The 27,073-nt window shown below is 44.0% G+C and overlaps 1 protein-coding gene across 3 annotated transcripts in view; it reads left to right on the forward strand.

Moving 5' to 3' along the window:
* The window catches only part of LOC120536085 (multivesicular body subunit 12B-like), a 270,910-nt gene extending 244,096 nt beyond the window's left edge, over window positions 1-26,814 (forward strand). For all 3 annotated transcript variants that reach the window (XM_039764453.1, XM_039764455.1, XM_039764454.1), the window contains one exon: window positions 23,272-26,814. In XM_039764453.1, the coding sequence (XP_039620387.1) occupies window positions 23,272-23,358 (87 nt within the window). In that variant the 3' untranslated portion in view covers window positions 23,359-26,814. The remainder of the gene's footprint in view (window positions 1-23,271) is intronic.
* Window positions 26,815-27,073: the final 259 nt, after the last annotated feature.

The following is a 27,073-nucleotide window of genomic DNA, read 5'->3' on the forward strand; positions in this document are numbered from 1 at the left end:
TGTGCTGCCTACTGTATATATACATATGTATAAATATAAAGTGTAAAATAAATAAATATATATGTGTGTGTGTATGCATGTGTAAGGTATGTGTGTTTCTGTATGTTACTGACAGTCTTGTGGTTTATCTTTCAGTGCTTCATTTAGCCCACTGGGTCGTGGGCTGCGAGTTGCTGTTTTTTATAATGGTAGTGCGTCACGGCGTGTGATGTTAATACTCGATTCACCAAGGGAAACTGAAGGCACTTACTTGGAAAAAGGGGGTCACGACGCCAAAATGGTGGCTGTAGCTCACCTCTCACAAGTAATAAAATGGGCTCGGGTTCCAACCCGTTGACAGTTAAAACTACGCTTGTTCTGTGCCTCGCTGCATAGAAGAGTCCCGTCCGGCATCTATCCAGTTAATTCAAATAAAAAGAAAAGATCAAGAAAAACTGGCTGCTAGTTTTTAATTACCTGGCACTTGTTTTTCCAGCTGTGTCGTCTGAAGCAGATCCACCCAAGCCAGCATCGCACTCCTCTTGGCCAACTCTCTACACATAAAGCAGTTTTAATTTGTGTTTACATTTTCATAACACACAATATTTCACTGTTTTTGTGAGAGGTCCTGAAAGGGAGCTGATTCTGCATCGTCACTTTCACGCTGCTACTTTTAAATTTTTCTTTTGAAAGAAATTCAAATACAAAATTAGCAAATTAATGTGCAGAAAAACGGAGTCACTTTTCTCTTTGTTGCCATTTTAAAACAACATTTTTTTCTATAGCACACTTTCATAAAGAGAATGTAGTTCAAAGTGCTTTACAAAATGTTAAAGTTACCAGATTAGGCAAGAATATTAGTGAATAAGTAACAAATAAATCCATATGATTTTATAAAACAGCTATATCGTTAGTAGGAGGGCAGTGTCCTTATATACAGGTGCATCTCAATAAGTTAGAATGTCATTGAAAAGTTAATTTATTTCAGTAATTCAATTTAAAAACTGAATAGCACAGATTGATTACACACAGAGTGATTTTTTTCAAGCTTTTATTTCTTTTCATTTTGCTGATTTTAGCTTATAGCTCACGAAAACACAAAATTCCAAAAATTAGAACATTGTGATAAAGTTCAATATTGTAGACTCCTGCTGCTCCTCCTGCTGTCCCACTCCACTCAGCTGATGAACCCGAAACACCTGCGAAGGGTCCTGAGCCTTGAAATGGTCTCTCAGTCTGCTTCAGTAGGCTGCACCGTCATGGGGAAGCCACAAGAAGTCATTGCTAAAGAAGCTGGCTGAGGTGATATATTTCAATTGTTTATTTCTTTTCATTTTGTTGATTATGGCCTACAGGTAATAAACTCAAATTTCAGTATCTCAGAACATTACAATATTACATAAGACCAATTAAAAAAAAAAGATTTTTAATACAGAAATGTTGGCCTACTGAAAAGTCTGTCCATGTAGACACTCATGACTTGGTCGGGGCTCCTTTTGCTGGAATGACTGCATCAGTGCGGCGTGGCATGGAGGCAATCAGCCCTGTGGCACTGCTGAGGTGTTATGGAAGCCCAGGAGCCTTCAGCTCGTCTTCACTGTTGGCTCTGGTGTCTCTCATCTTCCTCTTGATAGGTTCCATATGGTGTGGTTTAGGTCAGGTGAGTTTGCTGGCCAATCAAGCCCAGTGATCCCATGGTCATTAAACCAGGTATTGGTACTTTTGGCAGTGTGGGCAGGTGCCAAGTCCTGCTGGAAAATTAAATTAGCATCTCCATAAAGCTTTGTCAGCAGTGGGAAGCATGAAGTGCTGTAAAATGCCCTGGTAGATGTCTGGCTGTGCTGACTTTGGACCAACACCAGCAGATGACATGGCTCCCCAAATCATCACTGACTGCAGAAACTTCACATTGGACATTCAAGCAACTTGGATTCTGTGCCACTCCACTCTTCCGCCAGATTCTGGGACCTTTTGCAAATTGAGTTTCATCTGAAAAGAGGACTTTGGACCTCTGAGCAGCAGCCCAGTCCGTTTTCTCCTTAGCCCAGGTAAGACACTTCTGAGGTCTCTGCTTCAGGAGTGGCTCGACACAAGGAATGCTGTGACAGTTGTAGCCCATGTCCCCGATACGTCTGTGTGTGGTGGCTCATGCCGCAGACCACTCCTTGGGAATCTCCCCCAAATTCTTCACAATGCTCTCCCTGTTGCTTGTGCGCCCTTTTCTGCTGTCACATTTTTTACTTCCACTCCACTTTCCATTAATATGCTTGGATACAGCACGCTGTGAACAGCCATCTTCTTTAGCAATGAGTCTTTTGTGGCTTAGCCTCCTTGTGGATGGTCTCGGTGTCTGTCTTCTGGACAACTGGCAAGTCAGTGGTCTTCCCCATGATGGTGTAGCCTACTGAAACAGACTGAGAGACAATGTCAAGGCTCAGGACCCCTTTGCAGATGTTTTGGGTTAATTAGCTGAGTGGAGTGTCACACCAGGAGTCTACAATATGGAGCTGTTTCGCAATATTTTCTGAGATACTAAATTTTGGGTTTTCATTACCTGTAGGCCATAATTGGCAAAAAGAAAAGAAACACTTGAAATATATCACTCTGTGTGTAATGAATCTATAGAGTAAAGCAGTTTCACTTTTTGAATTGAATTAATCAAATAAGTTTTCAATGATATTCTAATTTATTGAGATGCACCTGTTGTGAGACCACATCTTTATAAAATTCACACGTTTATTAATCATCTAATAAACACAGGTTCACAGTCCCGAACATCACACACAATGCACACAGCAAATATCACCACTATAAGGGCTTCTCTCTCTCAGTCCTCGGCCGCCTGTCTCCTTCCACTCCCGACTCAAGCTCCCCAATTGTATGAAGCTCCCCCCTTGTATTCCCACCCGGATGTGCTCCAGGTGGCTGATGACGACCTTCTGGAAGCACTTCCTGGTGTGGCGGAAATGCTACCCTTTGCACCGGAATCACTCCGGGCGTCCCTGGCAGGTTCATCCGCCATCTTGCCTGGTGTGGCGGAAGTAACAGTTCTCCGGGTCCCACGAGGCTTGAGGCTCCCCCTGGTGGTGGCCACGAGTCCCAACAGGCCAGAACCTCTTTGTTCCTCTCCCGTGGTCCTCTCTTAGTCCAGGGCGGTTGCCCCCTCGTGGCCCGGAAGTTATTAATGCAACCTTCCAGTCCTTCCAGGCCGGGTAAGAACCCCAGACATCTGTGACACTGTACAATATCATAATGCACGTCTCTGTGAGTCCAGTGACCAGATCTGATGGCCAGGAGGGCAGAAAAAACAAAACTAAATCTGCAGGGACTCAAGTTGAGGGGCAAAAGCCCATCCTGCCCCGACAGAGCATTCTACCTCGTTGTTAACAAGTGACGTATGTCAAAAATGTGTCGGTTTGTAAGGTGATTTTTGTCTCGTGTACAGAGTGCAAGTGAAATTCTTACCTGTACGTGCGAATCACCCTGCACCAAGCCGCCACTCCTCAGCACCAGGTCCAGTGAGTGCAACACCCCGAACCTCAACTTCCATCTTCATTACTGATAAAAATCTGAAAACAGAGCTGACAACGCCATCAATCAGTCGGCTCATAGGCTCATCTGGAGCAACCTGCACCTCCGACTTACTGTCTGCCCTTCAGCAGTTCACCTTTTAGAAGTACCCATAAAGAGAGCTGACACACCCTGTTGTGCTCAGTCACCTTGGATTAAGGCAGCAGTCAAACACAGAATGAAGATGAACACTCTGGGTGTTATTTCTCCCCGCACTTCCAGTTTTCCTCCTTCATCCTAAAGTTGTGTAATTTGGGTCCATTTGTGACTTTGAATGGCTCAAGTGTGCATGAATGAGTGGGCTCCGTGATGGACTAGGCCCCCCGCGCCTGGATGGTGCTTGTTTGGTGTCCAGTGCTACAAGGACAGATCTGCTCCAAGTCGTCTGGAGTTCAATTAAGAGGGGACACCAACGGTATGGGGCTCAGCAGATGAGAGTGCAGTGGGCTGAATGTCAGTCTGAGGCAGGAAGACATTTCTGTAAGTCAAAGAAGATCAGCATTAATAGCTTAGAATTACAGGAGAAAAAGAACACAGTAAGCTCAGTGGAAACTCGTTTTAAAATTGACTCTTCTTTGAATGCAGAAGGTGCCTCGCAGTTAGGTGACCCGTCTGGGTTCGCTTCCCGGGTCCTCCCTGCGTGGAGTTTGCATGTCATCCCACAGTCCAAAGACATGCAGGTTAGGTGCATTGGTGATCCTAAATTATCTTTAGTGTGTGTGTGTGTGTGTGCCCTGCTGTGGGCTGTTGCCCTGCCCTGGGGTTTATTCCTCCCTTGTGTCCTGTGCTGACTGGGATTGGCTCCAGCAGAGACATGACGCTGTGTTAGGATATAGCAGGTTGGAAAATGACTGACTGACTGAATTGCAGAAGCTCTTTAAAATTAGGTTTCCTCTTTTTTTTTTTTTGGAGTTCAGCTTATTTTTTGCCAAGTCCTGTACAGCTCCAGAATGTACCAGCGTATTGCCAGGTTGACCACTTTTACAAACAAACGTCAGATTGGTTATACTTGCAAAATTGACCCTGTGGTTTCCAAAGTGAAGACCACCTTGTAGGTTTTATAGGAATCCATTGTCTCATCTCATCACTGAAAAAGACCATAGAATTGCAGGATTAAGCGTACACAAGTTTAGAGAGCGTTGTGTAAGAAGCGATGACGTTAATAAAAGTCCACCTCCTCTGGACATCAGCACGTGACATTACCCGATTCACGCCAACCCGCCGATGCGATCTTTGATATACGATGGTGTGTTGCTCGTTGGTAGTTTTCTACTGTTTCCACAAGAATCGTATTTAACTGTTTGGACTTGTGCCATACTTAGGCGTGTGTCACAAGTTCGGACATAAGTTTGTTTTGCAAGGTTAGCTGTTTGAACGATGACTTGCAGTATCACGGACTATGAACTAAGAAAGCTTCTCGACTTACGTGCAGCAGCTACTGCAGAATACGGTCAGCATTGTCCCAACTTGACAGTCTCTTCCATGTGTTTGCATAGAATTACAGCAGACATTTACAAAAAGCAATGGACATTCTGAACTCGCAAAAAAATGAGTGGATTCATTGTGTAGCAATCTGGCTTTATGGAAGATCTGAAGGGAGTACCGAATACATTAGTGTGCGTCTTTGCTGCTTTGTATTTATCTCTGCTGCCCCAGCTTTTCATCCATGGATTTTTATTTTTTATTTCTTATTTCGAGTCCATAGTGCAAAAAAAAGAAAATCTGCATTGATCTGGAAAATTTGTAGTCCTAGAATAAACAGCACTTGACCTCTGCTGCTCACCAGACGTCTTTCTCTCAGGTAAAAACAAATGTGACACCAGTGATTTGCAACCTTTTAGAGAACAATGATGTGTGAATGCTGTCGGCCCTGAAAATGAACAGGTCATCCACATCGGGCTGAATTGGCAAGTCCCACTAAATTCTTGGAATTATTATCCTGGTAGGTTCAAGGCTTCATGAATAAATGAGGTGTATGAAAGACACGTTTTTACTGAATTTATGAAAGAAGTGAAACAGGCCTTGCTGGTTACTTCTGGCCTGCCCCTACGGTAAATACGCGCTGCTTTGAAGGGTGTTTTAAGCGCGGTATTTCCATTTGTCCACCCCATGAAGATGCCTAATTATGCAGCACTTCCCGGGTTGCTGGGATTTGGAGTCCATTTAAGTAGCAGTGCTAGAGAGTCGCCTGCGGTTTTCAACGAAACTCGCAAAATTATATCCATTTAATTATTGAAGACCAACCTGCAACAAGGTGGATTCATGAATCTCAAGGGCTGACCTGCATTTTCATTTATTTAATCATTTATGTATGTACAGTATGTATGTATGTAATGGCACACACGTGCACATGGGAGGCAACTAAAGGGCTCAACTGAAGTTAATTCCATGCCAGACCAGGGGATGGCAGGGTGCGCTAACCCTTTCTCTTCATCGGCAGACCGACCACAGGAAATTTGGCGGCCTGGATTTGATGATGTCACTTCCGGTTTCAGGTCCCAATGACATCACTTCCCCTGCCTAACTATAAAGCTGCCATGTTTCCCTCTCTGTTTCTTCGTTTTTTAGGACTGAGATTTGTTAAGACCAGTTTGATATGAACCAAACCTTCATCTTTGGCAGCCAAACTTCAGGTATACGGGCAGCTGCCCCCAAACATTTTGCTGTGTTGTCTGAATCCTTTCACAGTATGTATGTATGTGTTGTGAAATGAATAGCCTTGACACACAAAAAAGGTTTGGGGCAGCCACCCATATACTTAAATCCTGGCTGCAGAGGGCAAGTATGTTGCACAGTTGTGTGCCAAGTTGAGTCCGAAACAGAACTGACTACAAAGTGGAGGTTGTCTTGCTTTTAAGGTGGGCAGTTCGCCTGCCCATGAAGTTACGATGCTTCTAGCAGGCAACATTTGGGGCCTTCACGTAAGTTGAAGACTTTTATTAAACCCATTGTTTTCCCCATGGTGTCCATTTGGATTCCTCTGAGACTCTTTTGAGGTGGTGTTGCAGTGCGGGTGGATGCCCGTGGCCAGTTAGGAGAGTTAAGGAGGCTAAATGAGACAACTCTGCACTCCTAGGCAGGAGAGTGTTCACCAGCTTCACAAACGTAAAGGATAACTTCAAACAACAGCTGATGTAGTTTAAGAGAAGATGAACCTGCATGAACTCATCAGGCGGCATCCATACCCAGAACAGGTAGATCAGGAGATGGGTAAAAAAAAAAAATGGCGCAGTGCATTTGTTTCTGCTTTTCTTTTGAACATTAGAAACATTTTTGTTGCGAACAGGCCATTTAGCCCAACCCTATTCACCTCACTTCTCCAAAATAACATCAGGTCGAGTTTTAAAGCTCCCTGTCTTGCTGTTGACCACATGATGTGGTCGCATATTCAGTGTGTCAAGAAAGCCGTTGTAACGTTTGTGTGAAACTTGCCCTTAACAGAGTTCCAGCTGTGTCTTGTGTGCTTGTTGAAACCCCTTTTAAAGCAACAGGCTTGATCCACTTTGTTAATTCCTTGAATCATGTCACCTCTTTATCTCTGTTGACTTAACCCTTTTAACTTCTCCTTGTATCACATGTCTGTCCCGAAACAGGCTAATCGCACGGCTTTCTCTAGCACTGCTGTGTCTTTTTTTGAAACCTGGATCCCCAAAAACGGCACACAGCACTCCAGGTGAGACCCCAAAAACTGCATACAGCACTCCAGGTGAGACCCCAAAAACGGCACACAGCACTCCAGGTGAGACCCCAGTAGTGTATTATAAAGTGTAACCTCCCTTAACTAGTACTGCACGTAGCTCTGTGCTGTGCTGCCTTGATAGCTTCGGCCTACCCTGCTAATGTTGACAATTTGACTGGGGGTCCTTCTTATGAGGTCTCAGACCTCCCACTGTGTGTTCAGATCTAACATTTTTACTTTGTACTTGCAGTTCCCTACACTTACTGACGTTAAGTGTCATCTGCCTCGTAGCAGCCCAAGCCTGCGTGCTATCCAAGCCACTCTGGAGTGATGGGGTTGATTCCTGATTATCTGCCATTCCACCTCTCTGTAGTTTAGATAGATACTTTATTAATCCCAAGGGGAAATTCACATAATCCAGCAGCAGTATACTGATACAAAAAAACAAAAGTAAATTAAAGAGTAATAAAAATGCAGGTAAAGACAATGACTTTGTATAATGTTAACGTTTACCCCCCCAGGTGGAATTGAAGAGTCTCATAGTGTGGGGTCTCCTCAGTCTGTCAGTGGAGCAGGACGGTGACAGCAGTCTGTCGCTGAAGCTGCTCCTCTGTCTGGAGATGATCCTGTTCAGTGGATGTAGTGGATTCTCCATGATTGACAGGAGTCTGCTGAGCGCCCGTCGCTCTGCCACAGATGTCAAACTGTCCAGCTCCGTGCCTACAATAGAGCCTGCCTTCCTCACCAGTTTGTCCAGACGTGAGGCGTCCCTCTTCTTTATGCTGCCTCCCCAGCACACCACCGTGTAGAAGAGGGCGCTCACCACAACTGTCTGATAGAACATCTGCAGCATCTTATTGCAGATGTTGAAGGATGCCAACCTTCTAATGAAGTATAGTCGGCTCTGTCCTCTCTTACACAGAGCATCAGTATTGGCAGTCCAGTCCAATTTATCACCCAGCTGCACTCCCAGGTATTTATAGGTCTGTACCCTCTGCACAGTAACCTCTGATGATCACAGGGTCCATGAGGGGCCTGGGCCTCCTAAAATCCACCACCAGCTCCTTGGTTTTGCTGGTGTTCAGTTGTAGGTGGTTTGGTTGGCTTGGTTGGTTTGGTTAAATGGTTGCACCATTTAACAAAGTCTTTGATTAGGTTCCTGTACTCCTCCTCCTGCCCACTCCAGTGTCGTCAGCAAACTTTTGTACGTGGCAGGAATCCGAGTCATATTGGAAGTCTGATGTATGTTGGCTGAATAGGACCGGAGAAAGTCCAGTCCTCTGCGGCGCTCCTGTGCTGCTGACCACAATGTTAGACCTGCAGTTCCTGAGACGCACATACTGAGGTCTGTCTGTAAGATAGTCCACGATCCATGGCACCAGGTGTGAATCTACTCCCATCTCTGTCAGCTTGTCCCTAAGGAGCAGAGGTTGGATGGTGTTGAAGGTGCTAGAGAAGTCTAGGAACATAATTCTAACAGCACCACTGCCTCTGTCCAAGTGGGAGAGGGATCGGTGTAGCATACAGATGATGGCATCCTCCACTCCCACCTTCTTCTGGTATGCGAACTGCAGAGGGTCGAGGGCGTGGCGGACCTGTGGCCTCAGGTGGTGAAGAAGCAGCCGCTCCATGGTCTTCATCACATGTGATGTCAAAGCGTCAGGCCGGAAGTCATTCAGCTCACTAGGACTTGATACCTTTGGGACTGGGGTGATATAAGATGTTTTCCAAAGCCTCGAGACTCTCCCCTGTTCCAGGCTCAGGTTAAAGATGCGCTGTACAGGACTCCCCAGCTCCAGCGCACAGGCCTTCAGCAGTCGTGATGATACTCCATCTGGACCCGCTGCTTTGCTGGCATGAAGTCTCATCAGCTCTCTATCACATGGGCTGCTGTGATTGTGGGTGGGGATGTCTCTCCTATGATGGTATCAGCAGAAGGATGGTTGGAAGATGCAGTACTCCGAGGTGAGAGTGGGTTAGGCTGGTCAAGCCTATTAAAGAAGTTGTTCATCTGGTTTGCTCTCTCCATGTCTCTCTCGATGGTGGCACCCCGCTTCGAGCTGCAGCCAGTTATAATCTTCATCCCATCCCACACTTCCTTCTTGCTGTTATTCTGCAACTTCTGCTCCAGCTTTCTCCTGTACTGTTCCTTTGCCGCCCTGAGCTGGACTCGGAGTTCCTTCTGCACGTGCTTGACCTCATGCTGATCACCGCCTTTAAAAGCCCTTTTCTGCTGGTTCAAAAGGCCTTTGATGTCACTTGTAATCCATGGCTTGTTGTTAGCATAACAACGTCTGTTCTTACTGGAACTACAATGTCCATACAGAAGTTGATGTAATCAGTTGTGCAGTCAACAGCCTCTTCAATATTCTCACTATGTGACCCCTGCAGGATATCCCAGTCAGTGGTTCCAAAGCAGTCACTCAGAGCCTTCTCTGCCTCAGGGGACCACTTCCTGAATGAGCGTGTGGTTGTAGGTAGCGCCTTCACTCTTGGTTTGTAGTGAGGCTGAAGTTTGGCATCATCCGCAGACTTAACCAGCTTGTTCTTCATATTCCCGTCCGGATCAGTTTTGTATGTTAAAAACAGCACTGGCCCCTGTGGGACTTCACTTTTAACATCACCCAATTCTGATAAGGTTCCTCGCACCGTCATCCGTCACTTCCTGTGTTTGAGCCAATTTGCACCCATCGACACACCACACCCAGAATCCCCACTTCTTTTAGTTTGATGCCAACCCGCTCATTTGCACACAGTCCCCCTGTTATCTTTCTTCCAGCATTAATTATTAGATGCTTTTCTTAATTGTTGTGTGTTCATTTTCTGACTTGTATGTTTTCGGGTCTATTGTACAATTGCAATATCTTTTTTTATATTTTTGTCCATCAATTCTTCAGGATTTTTGATTTGATTTTTGGATGTTGTATAATTTGAAGATTTTGGGTGATTTTGTGACTTCTCTCATCACGCCAAGTATCATAGTTCGCTTGCATGATTGGTATTAATGGGCACAGAGTATGCTTAGAAAACCATTAGACCACCACCACCACCAGCAGCAGCAGCTAGGACTGTTGACATAAGGCAGGTGAGATGCGTGAATTCATACTGATGGTGCCAAATTGTGACTCATCAGACCAGGCTGTGTTTTACTGGTCTTCAGCTGTCCAGTTTTGGTGAGCCTGTGCCCACTGCAGCCGCAGCTTTCTATTCTTGGCTGACAGGATGGTCTTCTGTTGTTGTAGCCCTCGACCCTATTCTGGTGTTTAATGTGAACATTAACTGAACTTCCTGACCTGTGTCTGCATGCGTTTATACATTATGCTGCTGCTACATGATTGGTTGATTAGATAATTGCACAGATAAGCAGGGTACAGGTGTTTTTAATAATGTGATATAATAAGTTATTGGATGGTGTTAGGAATTCGATCTTTAGAGACACATTTTAGGAGCCTGGGAAACTGGCACTACTTTGTAGTAATGGTACTGTAGCAGCATTCTTACCTACAACACATTGCCATTCTCTAGTACAGGGGTCCTCAGTCACGGTCCTGGAGGGCCGCAGTGGCTCTAGGTTTTTGCTCCAACCCAGTTGTTTAATCAGAAGCACTTATTGCTCAAGTAACACTTCTGCTTCACTTTAGTTGTCTCGCTCATTAAGATTTTGAACCGTTATTGCTTATTTTAGTCTTAAACAGCCGTATTCTTGGTTTTTAAATGGCTCCTAATTAGCAATAACATGAAAATGACAAAAGAGACCTGCATTTCTCCATTTAGCTTGTTACCATTGACACCTGTGTGTGTTTATCATGCACTATTGGGTTAAATTAAATAGTTGGAAGGAAAGTGAAGAGAAAAAAGTGAAGGACTGTGAATTACTCCTCAATTTTAGCCTTCAAACCATTTATATGATATCCTTAAAGGGGAAGAAAATCGAAGATCTGAGAATGACCTGACATAGCAGAGTTAAAGCACCAACAAGCTATGAAATTAAATTATTGGCAAGAATTGCTTTCTAATTAAGCAACCGAGTTAGAACAAAAACCTGCAGCCACTGCTGCCCTCCAGGACTGTGATTGAGGACCCCTGCTCTAGTACAATGATAAACACAAGAGTAAATTATTTAAAAGAAGGCACAAATCCCCCTTCCCTGATTTCTCCTTACCCCAATTTCCATATGACAGTTATGCTGCCAGTTTCTGATACATTTAGAAGTTATCTTAATGGATTTATCATGATTTTGCCTTCATTGGACATTCCTGAAACAACATGATGAGGATTACAATGACTTGCTTACATAGTTGGAATAAACTAAAAGAGTACCTTCGTCATCTGCCTGTCTGTCTATCTGTCTGTCCATCCAGCTCTGCTTATTCTATCAACTGCCACTGGGAGCTGGAGCTGATGCTACAAGCACTTGGCCCCGGCAGCTATCGACGAGTATCCTGCAACATAACACACACTCGTTCACACCTACCTTCATTTTGAATTTGCCAGAGCCCCTCTTTGAGATGTGAATATAAGGTGGAATGGGAAACCTTTGTGAAATCCTCAAATCTGCCTAATCTGAAGCAGGGCTGCAGGAGGCCTGAACAGTAAGGAACCAATTCTGAGTGGAGAGCCATTCCACTGAAGGACCCTGACATGCGTACACTCACATAGGGCCAGATGTACAAGTATCAGCAAACCTAATGACGCACACCTTGTGGATGTCGATGGAAAGCTTGAGTTCCCAGATACAAATACACAGACACATGCGGGGAGGACGTGTTTACTAGAAACGGGTAGTTTGGGACGCACATTTGAACCCTGGAGCTGTGGGGTCAGTAAGACGTGCTGCTTTGGTCTCCTCTTATCGGTCAGTCAGTCTGTCTTGTTTTGTAAAACACAGAATCACAAAGTCCTTTACTAAGCATACAAGAGTGCAGTTCAGAGTAAGTCATTGTAGTATTGGACACTTTATGGACATATTGTGACACAACTTTTAATATCTGGATCTTTGTAGCCCCTGATTGGGTGTACTGCATGTAGTCCTTGAGGGTCCACTCTGACTGGTGGTTTTGTTTCGATAGATAGAGTGAAAGACACTATATAATAGATAGATAGATACTTTATTAATTCCAAGGGGAAATTCCCATACTCCACCAGCAGCATACTGATAATAACAATATTAAATTAAAGAGTGATAACAATGCAGTATAACAGACAATAACTTTGTATAATGTTAACGTTTACCCCCCTGGTGGAACTGAAGAGTCTCATAGTGTGGGGTCTCCTCAGTCTGTCAGTGGAGCAGGATAGTGACAGCAGTCTGTTGCTGAAGCTGCTCCTCTGTCTGGAGATGATCCTGTTCAGTGGATTCTCTATGATTGACAGGAGTCTGCTCAGCGCCCGTCGCTCTGCCGCGCATGTCAAACTGTCCAGCTCCGTGCCTACAATAGAGCCTGCCTTCCTCACCAGTTTGTCCAGGCGTGAGGCGTCCCTCTTCTTTATGCTGCCTCCCCAGCACACCACCGTGTAGAAGAGGGCGCTCGCCACAACCGTCTGATAGAACATCTGCAGCATCTTATTGCAGATGTTGAAGGACACCAGCCTTCTAATCAACATTCAATCAACATTTATTTATATAGCACATATTCATACAAAAAATGTAGCTCAAAGTGCTTTACAAAATGAATAGAAAAATAGAAGACACAATAAAAAATAAACATAAGTCAACATTAATTAACATAGAATAAGAGTAAGGTCCGATGGCCAGGGTGGACAGAAAAACAAAAAACTCCAAAGGCTGGAGAAAAAAATAAAATCTGTAGGGGTTCCAGACCAAGAGACCGCCCAGTCCCCTCTGGGCAATCTACCTAACATAAATCAAACAGTCCTCTTTGTATTTAGCGTTTTCATCGAAGGACCTGATGATGATGGTCACGTAGACTTCTGGCTTTCAGTCCATCAATGTTGGTGCATCATGATGCTTTGAGTAGGTGGTGGTGGCAGGCCGCCACCACAAAGAAACCGGAAAAAGAAACAGAAGAGAGAGTAGGGGTCAGTACGGATTTTGGAGCCACTATGAATAGTTATTATGATGAATTGAACATACAGAGTATCAGGATTAAGTTAAAGTGAAGTTATCAGAAGGCCATGTTAAAGTAATGTGTTTTCAGCAGTGTTTTAAAGTGCTCTACTGTATTAGCCTGGCGAATTCCTATTGGCTGGCTATTCCAGATTTTAGGTGCATAACAGCAGAAGGCCGCCTCACCACTTCTTTTAAGTTTAGCCTTTGGAATTATAAGGAGACACTCATTTGAAGATCTAAGGCTACGATTTGGAATATAACGTGTCAGGCATTCCGATATAAATGAAGTATAATGAAGTATAGTCGGCTCTGTCCTCTCTTGCACAGATCATCAGTGTTGGCAGTCCAGTCCAATTTATCATCCAGCTGCACTCCCAGTATTTAAAGGTCTGCACCCTCTGCACAGTCACCTCTGATGATCACGGGGTCCATGAGGGGCCTGGTCCTCCTAAAATCCAGCACCAGCTCCTTGGTCTTGCTGGTGTTCAGTTGTAGGTGGTTTGAGTCGCACCATTTAACAAAGTCCTTGATTAGGTTCCTGTACTCCTCCTCCTGCCCACTCCTGATGCAGCCCACCATAGCAGTGTCGTCAGTGAACTTTTGCACGTGGCAGGACTCTGAGTTGTATTAGAAGTCTGATGTATGTTGGCTGAACAGGACCAGAGTAAGTCCAGTCCCCTGCGGTGCTCCTGTGCTGCTGACCACAATGTCAGACCTGCAGTTCCCAAGACGCACATACTGAGGTCTGTCTGTAAGATAGTCCACAATCCATGGCACCAGGTGTGAATCTACTCTCATCTCTGTCAGCTTGTCCCTAAGGAGCAGAGGTTGGTTGGTGTTGAAGGCGCTAGAGAAGTCCAGAAACATAATTCTTACAGCACCACTGCCTCTGTCCACGTGGAGAGGGATCGGTGTAGCATACAGATGATGGCATCCAACACTCCCACCTTCTCCTGGTATGTGAACTGCAGAGGGTCGAGGGCACGGCAGACCTGTGGCCTCAGATGGTGAAGCAGCAGCCACTCTATGGTCTTCATTACATGTGATGTCGGAGTGACAATTACTTTCTTAAGGCCTATCAGTCTGTACCGTCCAATGAATTTCATTCTAATGCAGTGGCTGTTTGTCTGAAATTCCAGAAACTTCAGGAGTTGTAGCCTCAAGGGGGCGTCTCGGGACTCCCAAACCCTTGACAGACTTTAGGTGACGTCTGTGTGGTTAGCTGACAGTTAGTCTGTTTCAATGCACTGTGAGACCGAAGACGTTGTAATTTATAATCGACCATCACGGTGAGCACAAGGCCACGTCCAGCCAGAACACTGTCAAGACCAGAGCACAGGTTGTTCTCAACTTAAAAACCTGAATCCATTTTGAAGAAGCAATTTAAAACTGGGAGATTCACTCAAAAGAGGCCCCAAATATTCTGTTGTAACTCCCATTAGGATGAAGCAATCTGAACCAAACAAATCCTCTCTATACCTTGACGTCTGTGGAATCGATTCCATTACATGCGATGCTGGAAGTGGTTTCCGTTTTCTGACGCACACATCACGACACGGCTCTCCGTGTTCCTGAACGTATCGCTGTTTCACATTGGATGTTTTCCTTCAGATTTATCCGTTGTTCTGATAGACTTTTCCTTTGAGCAGACCCCCCAAAAGGAAGAAGTCCGGATGTGTCTGATCTGGTGACCGTGGTGGCCAAAGCCCCTTTGAAGTGACCCTGTTGCCCAAGGATGCCTCAATTTCTGCCAATGTATGACACTTGGCTCCATCTTGCTGTTAGTAACCTTCTGTTAACTCGCGATCATCCAGTCGATTCTGACATCACTTACACGAACTGGTGACCCGATAGGTTGGCACCATGAAGACTCTCTGCTCGACACTGTACACCACCATCCTGCTGAGAAGTCGAGTAACTGAGTGAAGGGGTGCGGGCAGGTGGTAGGCACCCAGCTGTTGCAAATGGAGGTTAAACGTCATGATGGCTTTCTGGTGCCTATCTTATCGCTCCGATGCGGGGACATCCCGGCTTGTTTGAAGCTCCGTATACCGAGGAGCACATTGTTTTGTTCAGATAGCGAGAGTCATTACAGAATATTCGTGGCCTCTCAAGCGAATCTCTCTGTACTTTTATCAGTGTTGCATTTTAGATAGCAGCTTGTTCTCTCGAAAAAATGAAGTCTTTGTTTTTTTGATATTTGCTGAAATATGTAAATCTAAAGTGATATTCCTTTAAATCAGTTGTTAGTCTGTTAACCACACCCTATTTAGTGGACATGTGCCTAATAAGAATAAAGGGAATTTAACAGGGATCGTGGAAGAGAAGTGAAAAGAGAGTGCAGGCAGGGTGGAGAAGAGTGTCAGGAGTGAGTGATTGGTGACAGACGGGTATCAGAAAGAGTGACAGGGAAGGTCTACAGGATGGTAGTGAGACCAGCTGTGTTATATGGGCTGGAGACGGTGGCACAGGAGCCAGAGCTGGAAGTGGCAGAGTTAAAGATGTTGGGGGTGACGAGGATGGACAGGATTAGAAATGAGGACATTAGAGGGTCAGCTCAGGTTGGACGGTTTGGAGACAAAGTCATAGAGACGAGATTGTGTTGGTCTGGACATGTGCCGATGAGAGATGCTGGATATATTGGGAGAAGGAAATTAAGGATAGAGGAGAAGAGACAGGCCTAAGAGAAGGTTTATGGATGTGGTGAGAGAGGACATGCAGGTGATGAGTGTAACAGAACAAGATGGAGAGGTCAGGAAGATATGAAAAGATGATGATCCGCTGTGGCAACCCCTAACAGGAGCAGCTAAAAGAAGAAGAAGAGATGCTGCTGGTGTCCGGCTACTTTAAGGAGTTTTGTCATGTAGTACCATCAATTACCACAGAAGGGCAGCATTTACACAAAAATGAGCTTTAATGGTAAGCCCCCAAAAAAACACAATGCGTACACAAACATTAGATGGCAGCATAAAACAACTTAGTGGATACATCGAGATTTGAAACTGTGAGATTAAGAAAAGAAGATTTACAGTGCATTAAAAAAAGTGATGAATCTTTTTGTTTAGTGTGCTTTTACCAAACAAGGCAGAGGAATCCCCTAGAAAGTGATCTGTTACGGTCAATGTGAGGAGTGACGTGAATCAGTTCTTCACATATTTACTCAGTAATCAGTCCTCGTTTGGTATATGACAGTGCTGAAGTGATGTTAACATAGAAGTGCTTAAGGGTTTGTAACCAACCGACTTGATGTTCTTCACTGTGTGACCCTCTGCAAATCATTCAGCACACTCCAGCCTTACAACACGGCCTATAAAAAGTACAATTGGAATCGTTCATATTTTATTGCTATATAATATTGAATCACCATGGAGTTCATTTGGCTTTTCAAACATTGATCGACAGACTGTCAAAGTGATAAGAAGTCACTGCAGTGTGGTCCAAATTAAATACAAATGTTAAACGCACAAATAATTAGTGATGTGAGTATCTGCCAACTTGGGCACCCAGTAGCTTTTAGAAGTTCCTTCATTAGTCTGCGTTCCAGTTGATTGCACTCTAAAAGCCCAAGTTGTGGTGTAACCTTCACAATGAAGACAACAGAACTCTGTGAGGGAAGGCGATTGAAAAGCACAAGTCAGGAATCAAGGAACTGCCCGAGACACTGAATATCCATTCAAATCGGTCGTTAAATGGAGAGAGGACAGCACCCTAGAGCAGGCCATCCATATAAACGCTGAAGATGATGAGCGAGGGAGACCACCAAGAGACCTCTGAGAACTCCGAAGGAGTCCCAAGCTGCAGAGACTCTGCACACGACCACCGTGCCTGGGTGCGTCGCCAGTCGTAGCGGCAGAGAGAAAAAAAACAGACTGGACACCTCGTCAGCAGGTGTGTGGGGCTGTGGTGGTCTAATGTAGGGGTCCTTAACTCTGGTCCAGAAGCCCACCATGGCTGTTGGTTTGCATTCTTAACCCTTTTATTAAATTAGTGGCCTGTTTGTTCTGCTGATCCAGGAATGATGTCACGTCACGTCGCAGTTGTGTTCTAGTAAAACATTCAGAAAGCAAACATGGACTCCTCCAGTAAAAGCTTTGCTGTGCTGCTTTTTCAAAGTAAATGCCAGGTGATGGTAAAGCGTTACTTGGCATTTTGCGTATCCAAACACCAGAGCAGCATGTGCACAGGTAGAGGTTGGACAGTACTGTGTGTGCCAGTTTTAGTAAGTCACAAAAAGTGCTATTAAACAGTATAATCCTGCAGCCTTGAGTAAAGTTTGTGGTGTGTGTTGCCATTTTGGATTGACGTCGTAATCTGCAGATGGACAAACCCGGACTTCACAGACCAGTAGGACATCCAACATGTGGAGGCTTTCCAATTGAAAATTCCAACTGCCCAGTTCAAATCAGAATCAGAAAACTTTACTAATCCCGAAGGAAATTACTTATGTTACAACTTAATAAGAGACAAGGGACATGTTACACTAAGAGCAAGTATAAAGTAATCATGGAAATAAAAATAAAGTATAATGAATGTAAGAATCAAACTAGAGTGCAGAGTGTCGCACATTCTGAGAACAAATCGGGTTATTCTCCTGTGAAGAGCAGACAATTTATTGCACAAGATCAGATAATATGTTGCGCATTTCAAGTACTTGAGAAAATGTACCTGGATATCCAGTAAAGAAAGAGGGTAATAACTTAGAGCCACGTTTCTCAACCTTTACGTATTTGCGACCCGAGTTTTCATAACAGTTTTAATCGCGTCCCCCTGACGTTTTTTTCTTTTTTAAAGGAGCACACTAATACCAATTTGTTCTTTTTTTAATTAATGATATATCATAGATGCATATTTTATTATACCTACTTAGCTTTTATCGACATTTATCTAGCTCTCTATTTATTTTTCTAGTATCAGAATGTAGTCAAAGTTCATTTGTTTTGGTTTCAATAGATGTATTTTTCATATTTTTGATTCTTGTTTTCTTTTTTTCACATCTTCGTGCCCCCCTTTTAGTTACTTTGCGCCCCACAGTTTTGAGAACCACTGCCTTAAAGTGTGGGCGAGTAACCGGAACAGGAGTTCTCGAGTCTGATGGCTGTGACGTTCAGTGGAGCACTTGATGCTGGTCAGTCTACTGCTGAAGACGCTCGTCTGTCCAACCACAGCACTATGAAGTGGCTGACTGGCATTTTCAATAACAGATCGAAGCCTAGACAACATTCTCTGATCTGCCACAGTTTCCAAGCTGTCCAGTTTCTCTCCTACCACAGAGGACGCCTTCTGAATTAGTTTGTTTAGTCTCCTGATGTCTGCCACTTTCATGCTGCTCCCCCAGCATGCCACAGTGAAGAAAATGGCACTGGCCACCACGCTGTCATAGAACATCCGCAGCATGGTGCTGCTGACACTAAAAGATCTGAGCTTGCCTAGGAAATACAGCCTACTTTGACCCTTCTTGTATATGGCCAGCGAGTTGCTGGACCAGTCCAGCTTATTGCTCGTATGCACCCCTAGATACTTGTACTCCTCAACTACCTCCACTATCTCCAAGTAGAACGCGGCATAAACAAACTCGTGATGGTGTACCGAATGTTGTCATCCTTCATGTGTGTGAGACTGTGATTTGGAGGGCTGCTATTGCAGGCATTGGCAAGAAAACACGTAGTGCCCTCAGATCAAAGGAATTAAGGGACAGAGAGAGGGTACCTGGACCTTCGACCCTGGAAAAGTAGCGTATTTAAACAGCGCCTACAACAAGCTGAAGGTTTAGCTGCCGAGAAGCTCTGGAACTGCATGAACAACAACTGGCCAAGAGCAATAAAGAGCAGAGGAGCGTGGAGTGTCATGGAAGTGCAAGGCAAAGGATTAGGAAGACCTTGAATACGATGACATCAGATGTCTAATGTCGTGCTCTTATTTTCAGGGGATTAAGGGACGGTACAGCAGAGGTTCCACTGTCTTTTAGTCTGGCAGCCATCTGTTAACTGAACGTGGTGAATGAAGCTTTGCTAACCTTTCAGCGCGTGTAGCGCATGTCTTCATGTTGAACTTTTCTTTTCCGCTGCCCTCCAGGTGAGACAGGTTGAGGGATCTGATCTGAGTAAGCTGTTGTATCGGTCCCTGTAACCTATGAAATGTCCCCTCAAAGTCAATAGGATCACAGCTGCCTTTGTCGAGGGTCTCCAAATAGTTCAAAACAACAACACGTGTTTCCACTGCACGTTTTCATGCAAATGACGGGAGCTCAAAGTACTTTACGAGGTGTCAAGTAAAAGTTATTACACTCCAAGAAAAACAAATTAAAAATAGATAAGAAAAATATTGCATAAATAGTATACAAAAAAATAAATAACTAATAGAAACTTACATTAAGACAAAATGAGTTCAAAATGCAGCTACCAGAAAGTCATTCCAGCGTCAGGAAAAGCAACCGGCCATAAAATTCCCAATACTGGAGAAGTCGAGTGACCCCGTGTAAAAATCAACTTTCTCGTATGTTCGGATATGGGATGGATATTTGTGGAGAAAAGCACAAGACAATGATTTTATTTTTATGTTATGTACATCAAAATCAAATCAACTTAACAGATTTAGATCATTTTTGTGTTGTTTTCTTTAATTTGCTTGAACTTTCCGGTTGATTTTGCAACCTCTGTCATCACGCTAAGTATCGTAATTCACTTGCGGTACCAATTTATTTGTGTGAATCCGAGAGAGAGAGAGAGAGACTATGGTTGGGGTGGAGGGGGGGGTGGCTTCAGGACATATCTTGCAGCCACTCAGCTAGCGAACGAGAGAACTACTTAACAGATTTAGATTGAGGTTTTTTTTTTCTCTAGAATTTTCTTGAACGATACCTGTGTGTTTATTGATTTTTAAAGTTTGTTCTGTTTCACTACTACGTGGGCAGAGCCACAGGGGATGGCTAGTTAATAACATGTTGAAAAATTATTATAAAAGTAAAGTTGAATAAATTGGACTCTGCAGCTGCATGAATAAAAAGGTAAAGCACCACTTCCGGTTAGCAGAAATAGCCCAGAAGTTGAGAGAAATCGACGTTTTGTACCAAATACTTATATGAACAATTTGGTTGACCAAAGTGAAAGCGTCCTCAAGTTATTGTGTTTACACAGACACACACACAGACATAATTCCAACAATGGTATTTTTAGACTCGGGGAGATCTGAAATGTCGACATTTCATCAAAATCTCGAAATTGAATTTTTGGTGGATTCCAATACTTTTCCCTATACTTCGTATACGAGAAAGTCAGGGAGGTCTAAAACATCGAGATACAGAAGAAGTAGTTGTTGTCCAGGTGTCTTTGTTTCTAAAAGTTTTAGTGAAATTTAAAGTAAACGGTTCAACCTATGATAATGAAGGAAGTTTATCATAACAGACAGAAAAGAAGTCCAGGACTGTGAAGTTGTGTTTAGGGCTCGAGTGTCCAGGTTCACTCCCTTCAAGACCGCGTGAACAGTAAAACACACACCAGCAACCCAATTGTGCTTCACTCACTCAGAATAGGAAGTATTTTGAGGTAGAGAAGCTCTTATCTGTGGCACCTCTGCACGTTAATCATCTTATCCCACCCTCTCAAACGTACTCAGTTTTTAATACCTGGAAAACATTCATGATGAAATCACTAAGAGATCTGCACATAGACGACGTTGTTGCATCCTACGAATAATTACACTCCAGATTTAACTTTCCAGCTACACATTTCTTTCACTACTTTCAAATTCAAAATTTTGTTAAACAGAACCTGCCCGATTTTCCTCACCTCCCACCTCCCTCTATGCCAGAAAAAATATTGATGAGTCTCAGACAACATCTCCGTAATATTTAAAAATATTTTACAGTCCTTCCCTTTCAAAGATCCCAGAGTACAGTGGGGAAAGGATCTCTCACTCAGCATCTCAGGAAAGGAGTGGAAGGCAGTCATGCACAGAATTCACTCGAGCTCCATATGCACAAAGCATACAATTATTCAACTTAAAATGATATATCGAGCGCGTCACTCGCATTTAAAACTGTCCAAAATGATTCCGGGGCGAGAGCCAACCTGTGAATGTTGCAATCGAGCTCCAGCCTCACTGGGTCACGTGTTTTGGGCCTGCGCCAAATTAACATCATTCTGGACCAAAGTCTTTAAATGTCTCTCAGAGAGCCTGGGGGTCCCAGTCCCTCCTAACCCCTTAACAACTGTGTGTGGAGAAGAACATCCATCCATCCATCCATCCATTCTCTAACCCGCTGAATCCGAATACAGGGTCACGGGGGTCTGCTGGAGCCAAACCCAGCCAACACAGGGCACAAGGCAGGAACCAATCCTGAGCAAGGTGCCAACCCACCGCAGGACACACACAAACACACCCACACACCAAGCACACACCAGGGCCAACTTAGAATTGCCAATCCACCTAACCTGCATGTCTTTGGATTGTGGGAGGAAACTGGAGCGCCCGGAGGAAACCCACGCCTAGATGGGGAGAACATGCAAACTCCACGCAGGGAGGACCCAGGAAGTGATGGAGAAGGACAAACAAACTAATGGCCTTTACTTCACTACTGGCACGTAGGCTTATCTCGCTCCACTGGAAGAATCCTAACTCTCCTCTTCTCAGTCACTGGCTAACTGATCTTTATATATAATACGCCACCGTGGCTTTAAATCACCTGTCACTCCTGAAATTTGCTACACATATACTACATGACGTCTACTGTCCGCTTTCAGGGTGATGATGATTGACCTCCAAGGTTATTCCTCTTTTTATATATATTTTATTTTATTGTACAGGGTGGTCCAGATCTAATTATGCAATTTTAATTACGCTATAACTTATTAAGTTTATTACATAGAAAATCACCCGAAAAATCCTGGGCCATTGAGAAGTGTGTGAACTGACGACATGAAGAATCGTCTTCGCGCCGAACTGGAATCGTCCCCGCATAAATCAGTCATACAGGCGATCTGGACCACCCTGTAGAATCAACTCTCAGCAGTGTGGCACATGCATACGGGCGCCATTCTCATCCCTGCCACCTTAACCGTCTCTTCCTATACGTCTTCAGATCTTAAATCATTCTTGAAGTAGATTGAAGCTTAAGTGAAAAATTAAGAAAACGTACAAAGTAATTGCAACACAAACACGGACTTCATCAGTTTTGATGCGAAAAGATGCCAACGGAAGAAGAGAAGAAGCGGGCTGCTAGGGTGGAAGAAAAGAAGAGCTGCTCAGGAAACAGCAAGTGCATCAACATCTGAGCAAACGAATGATAAACGTACAGAGAAAGAAAGAGGAGGAAGACCAGGAATGCTCAAGTCAAGTGATTCCAGTGCGCCGTTACTGGTGTTATGTATGATCTGAAATTGGAAAAAATCTAATTTGCACTCGGAGGATCTGGGCAAAACGTTTTCAAAACCTGGCAGGATCTGATCGATAACATTTCAGAATAAGCATTTAAATTGAGAAAGCGGGTTCTCTCCCCTCTTTTACTCCATTTATCTTTATTCATTTATTAATGTGTCTGTTTACTTATCTTTACCAGCATGATGTTTTACACTACTGGACTAGCTCTGTTTCTCAGGGGTGGGGGGTTGATTTGTTTTAGACCTTTTTTTTTTTTTTTTGTAAAACTTAAGTTATTTGTATGAAATGTTATTTGATTTTAATAAAATTAAAAGCAAAGTAAAACAGAGAGTCAAAAAGGCCTCTCAGGCTCTCACAGCGCAGTCTCAGGACGTTCTCATGGTGGGTGCGCCGCGTCTCTGCTTATCTCTGTGAAGCCTGCCCTCCATTCAGATCAACCCTAACTGCATGAAATTGAACCTTAACTTAAAGATTTTGTCTATGACAAGAATAATTATGAGAAAAAAAAAAAATGATAAAATGCTGCCCAATTGGGCTTTGCTTTCCTGCGTATTTCTGGCCTCTTCTGATTTTTCTGCCCCGTCTTCTCTCATTGCAGTACGACTACAGTTTCCGGACGGAGCAAAGTGCAGCTGCCCGCCTCCCACCGAGTCCCACCAGGCTGCAGGAGAATCCGGACTCTTGAGGAAGAACAGCGGCTTTCCTTAAAGAGCAAAAGGGATGTTACTACTGAATTCTGCCCCGTTGGCGCTGCATTGCTGGGCGTAATCTGCGTTTCTTTCCTTTCCGTTTTTTGAATAACTCCTCATCTAACAAAGCTGCCTTTTTGTTTCATCCATTGTCTTTCTTTATTGGGATTTGAATACTTTTTTTTTTTTTTTTTGCCTGTCCTTATTTGTAAATGATAAGGCTCACTATAACATTGTGTGATTATTGTGGTGGTAACATTTTCATCTTTTTAGCTCGAGTGTTGTATTTTACTCAGTTGAGTGCTGTGGACGCCGCTGCCTGCATTTGAAGGAAGTCGCAGCCAGTTGTGTGAAGTTTTTTGCGGACCTTTCTTTACATCCACGTGGAGGAACAAACAAAACGTCATCCTTTGTTAAGCCACTTCAGACTCTTGGGAGACTCAGGTACGAGAGCCAAGCCATGAAAGGTGCTTTTATTTTTATTTTTTCCCCCCCACGTTTTTGGGGCCTGTGAAATTTTATGGACGGATGACGACGCAGGACTTCTTCTTCTCTAGGACTCGGACTTGACACGAGAGGACTCTTCTGAACTCCTTAAAGGGGTGCAGAGGCCTCCCTCCGTGCTCAGCGCTTTGTCTCACACCATGGATGTGACGCTTGTCTCCGGTGTCGGGACTGGATCGTCACGACGGACCACCACGCTGATTATGGTCCGCCATTAGGCACCACGGCAAGCGGTGTGGTGAAGCAGCGAGCCCTGCGTGCAGAGTTTTGTTTTCCTGTTGTTTGCTGTTACCTGCTTCTACTGACGAGCCCACGGCCGTGAGTGAGTGTGTGTGTGTGTGTGTGTGTAAGAGAGCGTGTGTGTGTGAGCCTGATGTACAACACGTAATCAAATGTAAACCACTCAGTTTGCCTCCGCGTCTTGGAGACACTGCTTTGAGCCTATGCAAATTCAACAGTGCTACAGTTTATCTTGATTTCATTGTGGTTGTGTTATGTTACATTTGTGTCCAAGAAGAGTCGTGTGCACAATGTGAGCGGTTTGAGGGCGGCTCGTCTGCTTGCGTCGCTGCTCTGCCTGCTGATATTTAGGCCCGCAGGTGAATGTCCACCGGCAGAATATCACGCACCCCCTAAGGCCTTCGGTGACTTCAAGTTCTGCTGCTCTTGTTGATTCGTTTTTATGTTTCTCTTTATTAAGCCAGTATTATTTCTGCCAGTTGTGTTCTTTTTATTTAACTCTATCTCATTATTGTTCTTTCTTCTTCTCAAGTGGGGTTTTGCTTATTCAGTGAACCTTGAGAGACGAATGCAGTGCCATCTTCTTGATCCCCCCCTGTAGGTCATTCATATGCACTGCTCTTTGTTGAGATTCTTTTTTTTTTTGTGTGTGTGTTTTGGTGGACGTTGACCACAGCCAGTCACTTGGTGACGGCGGCAGACTGTCACATCTGGTGTCCCTTTGAGGCCATCTGTGAACGTTTGCACATTTCTGGACAGCCTTCTCCAACTTTTTCATTTTATTTTGCACACATTTTACAGACACTTGTGGCCCATTCATCCTATTGGTCTTGTCTGGTAGAGTGGCAAGCAAAAATGACCCGCCAGAGCCAGGAGACCCCCACGCCACCCCGCTAAGTGGACGGGCGGCACCTCCTCTGTTTGCCCAAATGTCAAAATGGCCGCCCGTGTGGCACTCATATGAAGGAGCCACATGGGTCTTGTGCATGTGAACTGACTTTATCGATCAGTCAGGTGATTTCTTTTACCCCGACGCACGGACCCCTGTCATAGCTGCTTTTCATTCCACTGTGAATGTTTCCAGCGTATCGCATGCCAAGTGTGGCATTGAACTCCTCAGTCAGACGTTGGTTTCGTTTCTTGTATGTTATTTTATTTAGTTGGAATCAAATCTGAAACACTTTGATGTTCTGCGCCTTTTCAGACTGTGAACGAGAGACCCTTCCAGTCCTCTGGATTTGCTTTCGATTTACTTGTGTGTGTCGAGATCATTGGTGTACAGCCGAGTCTCATCTGTGTCCCCATCTCGATGTGTAAGGTGTGTGTGTGTTTATATTACTCTCTCTCAATACATACATACATATATATATATATAAATTAAACTTTTAACAGTTCTTTATTAATTCAGTGCCCTCTTGTGTTCAAGCATTGCCTCAAATCAGTTATATTTCTGTGTAGCCCTTCAATTAACCACATTTTTTATTATTGCATTTTATTACGTTTGCTTAGCCGAAGTATGAAAAGCCATTTTCCTCAGATTCCTCTTATCAGTCCTTTCCAATGTTTAGATTAAAGCTAATATCGCGTTTTTTTTAATTTCCTGGAAAAAAAAAATCTTTCCTTAAACCCGACTTTAAATGTGCTAAGCATCTGTGGAATATTTTATGTTGAAAGTTCTTCTGACTAACTTGCATGTATTTTTAAAATGTGTATTAAGAAAGCAGATGCTTCTGTATCCAAAACGCGCGTGCGTGCGTGCGTGTGTCTGTCTGTGTGTGTGTGCGCGTGTGTGGCTGCCATTCATAAGCATTAAAAAGCCTGAAAATGGAAAAAACAAAAGCCATTTCAAGATCTCTGTACTCGTTGAAGGCAGAAAGCTGCTAATTTATGCAAGTGTGTCTGCCTTGAATTTTTAATTCATATTAAACAAAAAAAAAAAAAGTGTGCTTCCTAATTAAAGTATTTGTAAGGATGCCCACCTTCACATGCACGTGGACTCTGTATATGTAGAGACACAGCTTGTGATATTTCAGTTTCAAATTTCTGATTGTTTTGTTTTCATTGTCTAGACGTGTGCAGCACTGCGCTGTCTGTCTGTCTGTCTGTCTGTCTGCACAGACTCTCCGGTCCCACCAGCGGGTCTCTCTCTCTGTAACACAATTTAGGTGCCAGGAGTTGAGAGGGCATCGACTCACAAGGTGAGCTAAAGCCGCAGGTGGTCTGTCGATTGTGGCCTGGCTGGTGACAGGGACCACCACTGCGCCGCCGTCTGGCAGGTCGGCCTCTCCTGCTCTTTGCAAATCACAGCCAACCTTCTGCCTCTGCACAGACTTCACAAATGATGCACTCGCTCGCATTTCTTTTATAAGGGTTTTTACTTTTCTAAGGACTAACTTTAAAACCACTATGGAGGCAGCGTTACACTTGGCTGCTACTAACTCTGAACCGGAACAAAAAAAAAAAACAATAAAAAAGACAACAGTTTGCACAATTCCTAAATGGCTGTCTGAAAGTAAAACTTCTCTACTAATTTTTTTTTTTTTGCCATGTTGAAAGTTTTTGCAGTTCATGAAAGGTTTGTCAGTATGAACTTGTAGGTATTGTACCTTTTTATATTTATTTAATTTTCTTACTTTACAGAAAGGTTATCTCAAAGTGTAATTCTTAGTGTGTATTAAAGTGATTGGAATAAAACCTGTTTTAACGAAGTTTGCCTTTAGTGATATTTATATGGTGTTGGTGGTTCTGATCTGTGAGTCCAGCGTGAGAATCGAGAAGAGCGTCACCGTCAGGCGGATAAACGAGCGTCTGCACATCAGCGGACCGCCAACGCCACTCGTGGACACAGCGCAGAGCAGCGACAGCAGCGCCACCAGAGAGGTAACACGTGGGCTTTGACACTTTAAGTGCGACTTGTAACGGGGAAGGACTGTTTAGATAAGAAGAAGATTTGACGCAAATTACCTG

This window comes from Polypterus senegalus, chromosome 9, assembly GCF_016835505.1.
Source record: "Polypterus senegalus isolate Bchr_013 chromosome 9, ASM1683550v1, whole genome shotgun sequence".
NCBI classification, from domain to species: domain Eukaryota; kingdom Metazoa; phylum Chordata; class Cladistia; order Polypteriformes; family Polypteridae; genus Polypterus; species Polypterus senegalus.